The following is an 11,438-nucleotide window of genomic DNA, read 5'->3' on the forward strand; positions in this document are numbered from 1 at the left end:
CAGTAAAACTGGCTCTAAATCGATGGTGTTCCCAGCACATGTGGTGATAAGATTATGTCTTAAAGGCCTTAGAGAATGATAAAGCAGGGAAAGGTGATCAGTTCTCAGCAGATGGATGGTAGATATGCGAGTCGGCTCCCAGCCTTCACCTAGAAGAGCCGGCTCAAAGAGTCGACCTGGTGGCGAATGACACTGCTGGATAATCACACACACACACACACACACACACACACACACACACAGCTCTGTGCGCCGCTGGCTGCAGTTCGTTTCACACGCTTTGGAAATACACAAAGCCAATTCCTTATGGATATTTATTCTTCCAAACTTTCTCCCGCGGTGGATTATGGAGCCGGGGCCTTTCTGCTGCTGATAGGTACAACTTCATTTACTGTTTAATAAAGTGCATGCTGTTTTTACTGTCTATTTTATTTTACTGTCTGCATTTTTAATTGTATTTTAATCAATGCTCTGCTCCAATAATCTTTTTTTTATGAAAATATATATAAGGCAAATGGAAAAAATGAAAGAAAAAAAAGGCAATTATTAAGCTTTTACACATCATTCTAGTATATATATATATATATATATATATACAGATGGATAATGACCCAAAAAGCAACCCTAGGGCTTCTCAAGGCAAAGAAATTAAATCTTCTTAAATGTCTGACCTCAACCCAGTTGACCCAAAGGCATGCTTTTTTCACTTACTGAAGACAAAACCCACTTACTGAAGGCAGAAAAACCCACACACAAGCAGCAAATGAAGGCCGCTGCAGTTAAAGGAATGGCAAAGCATCTAAAGGGAGGAAACTCAACATTTGATGATGTCCATGGGTTCCAGATCCAATGGAGTCATTGACTGCAAAGGATGTGCATCCAAGTATTAAAAATAATCCTGATCTTATGATAGCTTGTCCAATTACTTTTGAGCCTGAGAAAATGGGGGGACTCTTTAAAAATGGCGGTAATTCCTAAATGGTTAATGTGATATTTTTGTTAAAATGCTTGAATTAAAGCTGAAAGCCTACACTTCAATCACATCTTGATTGCTTCATTTCAAATCCATTGTGGTGGTGTAAAGAGGCAGAATTATATATATATATACATATATACAGCAGTGAATTTCATCTGGGTTTAGGATGATACACCATCCTACAGTACAAATATTTTAATTCTACACTACATAACCACTGACATGCACACATGACCTACACCCATCAAACACATACTCATCATACACACATACTGTACATATGTACACATTGTCTTGAAATCCTATTTTTGTGTTTAAGCAAAAACCTTTTAGAATTCTATACCAAGAGATTTTTTGGTATATTTTATAATACCTTTCATTATGTCAGAGTGCTGTTTTGATGTACAGAACCATTTCTACTGTACTATATTGCAAAGAATGGGAGAGAGAAAGGGGAATTATGGTGTGGATAATATCTGTACATCAGAAATAACATGTGAAATATTTGTTTCCCATGCAAATGCTGAGAAAATGAAGAAAAATACCTCCCTAGACTGTATGCTGGAAGACTTCACTAGATAAAATTCACTAAACAGTAGCCTGTAAGTTTGTTTGAGGATATGTCCTTATTAATGTCATCCTACCCCACAAAATCTATGATCATGAGCCACTGCTGCTCAGATCTGATATAAAAGAAAAAATATTGTTATTAAACAAAGAAAAATGTATAGTTCTTGATATGGTGAAGCTTCGTTTTCCATTCAGAGAAGAATTAATTGCAGAATTATTTCATTAATCCCTTCAACAAAACATGTCCCATTGACAATACAAATGGTGTAGCATGGTGAAATTAGCTGACTGCACACAGTAGCTCCATATATTAAAATTATGTGTAAGTAGGCAAGTTGTAACCCTAATGGCAAGCTAAATTACTAAGAAAAAGCACTCTATGGCCCTATCTTTATTTGAAAACCTTTTTCTCTCATTACATCTGCTGCTGCTGCTCCCTGCTTTGAACAAAGCTCATTTGCTGTATTTTGTCCTTACTAACAATCACAAGGGGTTTAGCAGGTTAAGAGACTGCTGCTGATTCCACTTCAATGGGGCTTCACCAAAGGGCACATAGAAGGCACTTGTAAGCACCCTTTTCAAGCTCTAAATAAGAAATGGGACATCCTATGGTCTCACAGACCTTGCAGGCACATGCAGATGTGGGTCTGATTTGTGGTCAAAATAATTTTAGGGTGAATTACAGCTAGTTATGTAGTTTGTATGTCCATGTCTCTCTAGCCAGGCGTTACCAGGGCAACCAAGACAAAACCCATTTGCTCTTCTCAGCCTCCAGCAATGTTTTATGCATGTGTAAGTTGCAGATGTACTCCTTTTCTCCTCTAAACATTCCATTATAAATGGCAACTCAAATCTACAGTATCCAGATGAGATTGTCCACTGAAGTAAGATTATTGTACAGTGGTTTAAAATGGTGTATATCATGATGGGAGTGCAAGCAGGGACTCCACCAGGTCTAGATAGACAGGGCCACATGTGTATGTAGACAGTAAATGATTCCTAGGCAGGTATGAGCTACCAATTGGTAAAAGGTGTGGATAGTTTTGAGAAATATGCTGAAGCATTTGAGACACTGGCTCATTATTTCCAGAAATGTTTGTAAGCAATTGAAGAGAAATGTTTTCCTTGTTTTTTTCTGCACCACTTAAGTAGAAGAACTCTATAAAATTAGATAAGAGGTACTAGTAGTATAGGGTCAATTTTTTTCATAACAAAAAACTCGACACCTTAACTTCATATTTATTCATCCTGAGATTGTAATTTGAGTATGAACAATTTTGCTGTTGAGTGGTTGTCCAACAACTGTGCTATGTTAATTATGAGTTATGTTCAGGTTTTGAGGATTTGAGTTAGGAATATTGAATACATAGGATTGAACTATGCTAGATATGGATATTTATGTGAAGAGTTTTACAGACAAGTTCAAAATCATTTTGAGAACAACGTTGCTGAGATTATCGTATTGTATGCTTTGCTCATAGGAGGGTTGATGACATGACACAGACTTTTTCTGTCCAAATAAACTAATTGTTTTGCCTTTTATAAAAAAATAAAGGAACTGCTTAATAAGACATAATACATATCAAATATCTCTCATGTATACTGTATGTTCAGATGAATGTGTTCATCTGTCTATCATAGCACTTAGAAGTCTGAAGAAAAGAAAGGTTTGATGTCTGTTAAAAAATAAAACTATTACCAATATATGATGTTAATATTGCTCTAATTGGCTGATTTCTGAATTTTCTTAACATGTTAAAAGTGCCCATAGGCTACATTTTCTGCTAACATCCACTTATAATGCTTTGATGTGTGGTTTTATGTAACATTATGTCGCAATTCATTTTTATGTCTCATCTCTTTTGATACTTTAGACTTCAGCAGGCTGTGTTTTTTTTTTTTTTTTTAATACTGTGCCCTTGGAGCTTAGTTTCCATACAGTCCATGTCCAGGTATTTAAAATCAAATCCTCTTTTGTCAATGTCAATTTGTCAATGACCCAGAAGCAGTTCAGTGTGTAGGCAACCAAGAAATACTGTAAGCCTTGACTGGCTGAACCTTTCAAACGGAATGACTGGTCATGAAAAGACACATACAAAAATATAAATGAAAAGGGCTGACACCTGTACAATAGAGAAGGTTGGGTGAATTGAGAGTCTGACTGCTGTACAATAGAGAACGTTCAAGGAAACAGAGTTAGAGGAAGAAGATCGGAATATTTTTTGAGCTAGATGTGGAGGAATTTTTGAAATGAAATGATTAGTACAACTAAGTTCAACTAGCTGGGACTTGAAGGTGTTCAGCACATGACTTGATATTATTGAGTTTTAATGTTTTAGTAACTATAAATGATAATAAAATTATGTTTATATATGTGGTCTGTTTGCCCATTTTACTGTAACAAAATGAACTTTTGTTCTTTCTTTCCTTTTTGTGTCATACTTAGCAATTTTGTCCATTGTGGGGAATTTCCTGGTCCTTTTAATGGCATACAAGAGATCTTCTCAGATGAAGCCCGCAGAGCTCCTCAGCGTGAACCTGGCTGTGACAGATCTTGGTGCGGCAGTTTCGATGTACCCTCTTGCTGTAGCATCATCATGGAATCATTCCTGGTTAGGGGGTGATGCCACCTGTATCTACTATGGCTGGATGGGGTTCTTTTTTGGCGTAGCCAGCGTGGCTACCCTGACAGTCATGGCTGTAGTGCGCTTCACTGTATCCATGACACTACAGTCTCACAGTGAGTACTGCAGAAGTCCATTCTTAAAATGGGACTATCCAAATTGGAAATTCATCCACGTTTTTCAAATGGATCAAATGCCACATTAAGGGCTGAATATCCTATTTGCATCATTTACTATAAAGTGAACATAATGTACTTCAGAGTTATGCTTATGGTAGGAGAGAACATTAGATACACTGCAACTCAAAATATCAGTTTACACTATGTTCATTTACAATGCGTAAATTTATATTTGCTAACTTACATCCTGAATTTCCATAGCTGGTGGCGACTCATACGTGGTGCTAGCCTCTTACGAATGTTACTGCAATTTTATTTTTGATTAGCCGTATACCTATTTGCAATCTATTTGCAATCCACTGGAATCCACTGGTTCAAATTTAGTGCTGTACTCATTTGCTTAAGAGGACATTTTTATTTTATAAAAACACACACTTATGCTCATTTAATATCAATTCACAAACATAAAATTTGCTTTTACCAACTTCTTCTGAAGACCAAATGAAATGAGGTTGTATAGTAAAAATAGCATTTTATAAAACAGATAGATAAAGACATATGACAGATTAAAGGAAAAACCAAAAGAAAGTGTCTTACCCACAAGTTGAAGAGCATTTATGCACGTAGGGATTCCAAAAAAATATTTCTTCAGTTGGTTTTGAGAGAATTGTTTAATGCGTATGTAGGTCCAAAACTGTCCAACAGTGTTCATTCGGTTTGAGATCCGGTGACAGTCAAGGCATACATACATATATGCATATATAGACAGATAGGCAGACTTCAAATGGTTTATATATATAAAAAAACCTTAAATAGCATAAGAACACAAAGACATGATTCACAAGCAAAGTGAATTTGTGTGTTTGACTCGTCATTCCATAGTCCTTCACTGTGTATATATATGTCTGTGTCTGTGTGTTTAGCGGAGAAAATCACTAAAAGGACGGTGCAGGTGATGTTGGCAGGCACATGGCTGTATGCTCTCTTATGGGCTGTGTTTCCTTTGGTTGGTTGGGGTGCATATGGCCCTGAGCCCTTTGGCTTGTCCTGCACACTGGCCTGGGCAGAGATGAAGGAGCACAGCCCATCCTTTGTCATCAGCATGTTCGCCATGAACCTGGCCATGCCTGCCCTCATCATCGTCTGCTGCTACTTTGGTATCACCCTCCGACTCCATTTGTCCTACAAGTCTCTAGAGAATGGCAATTTCATCCAGAACAGAGTTAAGATGCAGCGCCGTCTCATGTTGGTGAGTTATATAGACATATAAATGAGGTATCTTATTTATATTTGTATCTACATTCACCAAACACTTTATTAGGAACACTATATTATTACAGGGTTGGGCCTCCCTTTGCTCTCCAAACAGCCTCAATTCTTCATGGCATGGATTGAACAAGATATTGGAAACATTCCTTTGAGATTCTGCTCCATGATGACATGAGTATATCACGCAGTTCCTGCAGATTTTTCAGGTGCACTTTCATGCTGTGAATCTCCCGTTATACCACATCCCTAAGGTGTTCTATTGGATTCAGAGCCAGTGACTGGGAAGCCCACTGCAGAACACTGAACTCATTGACATGTTCATGAAACCGGTTTGAGACGACTTTTGCTTTGTGACATGGTGCATTATCATGCTGGAAGTAGCCATTAGAAGATGAGTAAATTGTGGCCATGAAGGGATGCACATGGTCAGGAACGAAACTCAAATAGTCTGTGGTATTCTAGCAATGAGTGTTTGGTATTAACGGGCCCAAAGTGTGCCAAGAAAACGTTCCCTATGCCATTACTCCACCTCCACCAGCCTGGACTGTTGACTCAAGCCAGTTTTGGTGAACCTGTGCCCACAGCAGCCTTAGCTTTCTGTTCTTGACTGACATAAGTGGAACCTGTTGTGGTCTTCTGCTGTTTGTTGCCCATCAGCCTCAAGGTTCAACATGTTGTGTATTCTGAGATACTTTTCTGCTTACCACAATCGTACAGAGTAGTTATCTGAATTACCGTAGCCTTTCTGTCAGCTCGAACCAGTCTGGCCATTCTCCATTGCCCTCTATCATCAACAAGGCATTTCCATCCTCAGGACTGTGACTCACTCAGCGTTTGATTTTCACACAATTCTGTGCAAACTCTAGAGACTGTTGTGTGTGAAAATTCCAGGTGATCAGAAACACTCATGTGGCACCAACAATCATGCCATGGTCAAAATCACTGAAAGAACATTTTTTCTCATTCTGATGGTTGATGTGAACATTCCCCGAAGCAGCTGGCCCATATCTGTATGATTCTATGCATTGTACTGCGGCCACATGATTGGCTGGTTAGATAATTGCATGAATGAGTAGGTGTACAGGTGTTCCTAATAAAGTGTTCAGTGAATGTGTATTAGCTGTATTGGTACTACATTGAAATATTTACTTTACTATTATCTTGCAGCATGATAACTAGATAAATTGTAAATAGATATCTGATTCTCTGTGCTGGTATCTAATAAGCAATAGGTGGAAAAATGGTCTTATTTAGCAAATAATATTATGTCACCTAAGGCATGATATACAAAAATCCCATAAATTACTTTCCAATAAAATGTTTAACATTGTAGAATATCTACCGTATTACCCTTGTTCTGTGAAATCAAATGCAAGTTTCTGTAATAAACAGTGCTGTGCACAATATATAAACTGTACATAAAATAAATAAAATACTATGAATAAAATACTTTATCACGTTTCTTATAGATTGCTGTTCTGATCAGCGCTGGTTTCATTGGCTGTTGGACACCCTATGGGATAGTGAGCTTATGGTCAATCTACTCAACTTCTTCCATCACTCCCCATGTCAGTATGTTGCCCTGCCTCTTTGCCAAGACCTCCACTGTGTACAACCCACTGATCTATTACATCTTTAGCAAGTCTTTTAAACAGGAGGTGAAACAGTTTCTCCATGCATGCATTAGATCCCAGGCATGCCGTGGCTCTCAGCCAAATAACCTCACAGAGAATACAGTCTACATGGTGTGTGAAGGAACCACAGTCAGAGAAGACCTGCATATGGAGCACATGTTTCAAAAGGACAGAGATAGATGCTGATACGCAATTCAGACGTGTGAAATATCAATAACTCTGGGATTTCTTTTCCACGTACTCATGGATTTTATTCATTTCCCTGTGTGTCTGCTTGTTTAACCAGTTATTTCTTGGGACCAACAATACCCTTAGGTTGGCAGTGTTGCCAAGTAATAAAATGAAAATCATATGAACATTAAAATCATTTATTAAAGCAAATGCTTACCATAAATACACCAAGACACATGATCAAATATTTAAATTGATAATAAATAAATGTGTCCAGTTTAAAAGTCATTGATATTTATTCCAGGTGTAATAGAGAGATGGAGGAAAAATAAGAAAATGAATAGATGACTTTATTTAAAATATTATTTAGATCAAATTTATATGTAATTACACAATTATGAGAAGCCAGCATGCTTGTAAATTGCAGTGGACATATATTATTACCATTATTATAATTGTCAATATGTTACAACCATCCAGCAAAATACCAAGAAATCACAATTAATGTGCCTGTTGTTGCTTTAGTCAAGCTTTCTGGCACTGTAGAAGAACATACTGTTGAGTAACGCACCCCAGCTTTCACTGGCATGCAGCATTTAAATAGTATTAAATGCATTTTGTATGGTATACTTAATTAATTAAAAGAGTAGCTCCATTGTCTGTTGGGTCATTCACAAATGCGATTCTCAAAGGAAAAATCCAAATAGTCTAATAATTTTACAGAAGTTGTTAGGATCTACTCAAAATAATATTAAAATTTAAACAACAAAAAGCTTTACATGTCAACTCAACATATTTTTGAGGTTAGCCACACATAAATTAAAACTTAATATAATTTGGTAGAGAGGAGTCAACAACTCTTTGTAGTTTCAGACAAATTAAATGAAATTTAGATGATAAGTTATCACAAAAACTATAGTTTAGCTGTCAGTTTAGTAATGCAACAACTCTAGGTCACACCTTATAATTTTACAATTTGTAAGTATGTTATGAGGTGTACACTTGTGATCATTATATTATAAATCAAATTAATTTCATCTTATAATGTTACAAAATATACACTATATGGCCAAAGGTTTGTGGACACCTGACCATCACGTCTATATGTGGTTCTTCCCCAAGCTGTTGCCACAAAGCTGGAAGCACACAACTGTATAGGATGTTTTTGTATGCTGTAGCATTACAATTTCCCTTCACTGGAACTAAGAGGCCCAAACCTGGTCCAGCATAACAATGTCCCTGTGCACAAATTGAGGTCATTAAAGATATGGTTTGCCAAGATTGGAGTGGAAGAAATCGAGTGGCCTGCAAAGAAACCCTGACCTCAACCTCACTGAACACCTTTGGGATGAATTGGAAAACTGACTGCGCCCAATTCCTCCTCACCCAACATCAGTGTCTGATCTCGCTAATGCTCTTGTGGCTGAATGAGCACAAATCCCCACAGCCACACTCCAAAATCTAGTGGAAAGCCTTCCCAGAAGAGTGGAGGTTATTATAACAGCAAAGTCTTTTGGCCATATTGTATAAATCTGCACAGGTTAAAGTTATATTGAATTTAAAACGGCCATGATATAAGTTGACGTCATAGGCACAGTAATTTCTGTTATTAGAGATTATTAGAGATTTACGTATATTAAAAGATTTTATTAAAAAATAAAATTGTCTGTTTATTTGTTTATTAAGGAAGGAATTTGTCTTTTCTGTTAACAAATTGATAATATTTTTCTTTCTCATTCTTTCATGTAAGATTTGGATAACTTGAATGTATACTGACATATTCTGCGTGATGGTCGTTGGTTTTGTCCTGTTATTTGTCAATCAAAACTGGATCCAAAAAAAAATGATTTTTTTTTTTTTTTAATTGTTGTGCTAGCAGATGTAGTTATTATGCAGTATCTGAGATATGGGTTGATCAAATGATCTGGTTATTGTGTTTGTGTCTTTGCTGTTATGGCACTGTTTGCTTTTTACTGAGAGGTATGCAATTACTGTAATTTATTTAACAGCTTTTATGAATGTAAGCACCTGCTGTACTTTGACCAAACACTGTTGCTTGGATTAATGTCATTTTGTAATTAACACAGATTATTCACAGCAGGAAATAAGCAGGAAATAAGCAGTGTTGTTCAACATATTGGTGTATGTGTGCATGCATACGTTATTATTGTATACACTTATTGTGCTCACAGTGTGAAAAGTCTTTAGTTTCCATTAGCTTACTTGTTAAGAGAATACAACTACTGTGTTATCATTAGTATGCTCACCAATTTAATTTCTTTAAATTGGTTATGTTATGCAGGCTATTATGCTTAGTGTGGTTTTAAATTATATCTACATTGTCAGTGCTGTGTGAAAATGATTGTCAAATGTTAAAATAATTTCCTGTTTAATTTACAAAAAAATGGTTTATGGCTTGCTCTCATAGGTGTATAGAACAGTTTTTGTCTGACATAATTGCAACATATGGAATATGCTTTCTGTTTGATGCACCATCATTAATGCCAGTTGAGAGCTCCTAATTAAAGCGGCTGAAATAAACGGGTACATCAAATAATCACTGTGAAGTACAAATAATTTGGAGTTCCTTGAAGTTTATTCCCTGAATGAATGAACTGCTTAATGAATGATAATGAATAAATTGACTCTCACCCTTCACTGGTGGAAAATTTGTGAGGTTATTATTGATTGCAGCAGACAGTGATGAGAGAAGCACCACATTATTCCTCCATTCTGTGTAAATACTTCATTTAGACTGAGAGTGCAAACAAGGAGACAACAATGATCAGTTAACCTTTTCAGCAGGCAGGAGCTGCACTTTGCTTTTTTCATGTGTTAATGACAACACATTCAGCTTTCTTTGTTTTGCATATCATTTTTCTTTAGTCCTTATTTTATTGCAAATGAAACCTGTGGTCTCACATCAGCTATCTCTTAGAAGCAAAGAAGAAATATCAGAATTATTCACAGCAACATGCTTATTTTATAGGGAATCGTACATTCCATCATGGAAGTTGATGACATTACTGAAGCTATTGCAGACATTAGTAGGCCAGTCGGCACATATGCCATGATGTATATTGAGATCTAGGCTATATATTTAGTCTCTTGCTATATTATCCAGCTATGCCTTGAAGAAGTTATGAAAGTAGATACATAAGTTAGATAAACCCATGCAGTGACTTTTTATGAATTCACATTGCTTCTTCACACTGCTAACTTACAAGTATAGATACCATTCATGAACTATTCAGTACTCTTTACTGAAAATGGCAACATTCTGTCTTTAATACCTGATCAACAGGCTATTCAAAATTGTCCACATAATAGATTCGTCTTTGAAATTGTGATTGCATCTCTGAAGGAGGGTGAAAGTAATTTGCTAACCTGCATTTCAGCATCCAGAAGAGTAAAATTCAGACAGCTCTATTGACCGTTCCTACTTATGCAGCAACATGCCGCTTCTACTACACGGTTTCATGCTTAGCAGTATAATTACTATTGGTATGACCTCTATATATTCTATAGGCATTCTACAGATGTTAAAAGGATCAATATCAAGAAAAATTCAAATGAAAGGTATTCATTTTATTGACTTTTTAGACTGAAAGAGAGATTAGAGGTAAGTTCTTTCAGGTGGCTTAAAAGCTTATGGTGTCACCAGTCATTTTACTTTGTGCAGTATTGATCTTCATGGGGGTGCATGTAAACAAAATTGCCGACAATGGTCAGGTGGGCAAACATACCCTGGAAGTGAGCGGATGCATATCTACCTGCATGTCTAATGCACCATCTCGCAGCAAGACAGGGATTTGCAAATCGAAAAGAAGGTAGTTCAGTTAATTTGGAAAGGTATGTTAACAGACATTCTGTGGATTGTAAATCCCACTGTATCCTATTTACAGTAATCCCACTGGTTCCTTGACTGTCTCATTTTACACAAACTTGTGGAATCTGTGTCAGCTCAAGTGCACACTGTCATTAAAGCAAAAGGGGACATACCAAATACTAAGAAATTCTGAAATTCATGTAAATATTTCTAAGATTCTACTTTTCACTCAAGTTGTTGCTGATA

General features: G+C 36.6%; 1 protein-coding gene across 1 annotated transcript; it reads left to right on the forward strand.

The window, feature by feature from the left end:
* The first annotated feature begins 229 nt into the window (after positions 1-229).
* LOC113545337 (opsin-5-like) lies at positions 230-7,837 on the forward strand. The gene is made up of 4 exons (XM_026944651.3): positions 230-376; positions 3,993-4,286; positions 5,213-5,538; positions 7,028-7,837. Exons 1-4 carry the CDS (start codon positions 307-309, stop codon positions 7,376-7,378), a joined length of 1,041 nt encoding a protein of 346 aa, XP_026800452.3. The 5' UTR covers positions 230-306; the 3' UTR covers positions 7,379-7,837.
* Positions 7,838-11,438: the final 3,601 nt, after the last annotated feature.

The sequence above is a fragment of the Pangasianodon hypophthalmus genome, chromosome 19 (genome assembly GCF_027358585.1).
Source record: "Pangasianodon hypophthalmus isolate fPanHyp1 chromosome 19, fPanHyp1.pri, whole genome shotgun sequence".
NCBI classification, from domain to species: domain Eukaryota; kingdom Metazoa; phylum Chordata; class Actinopteri; order Siluriformes; family Pangasiidae; genus Pangasianodon; species Pangasianodon hypophthalmus.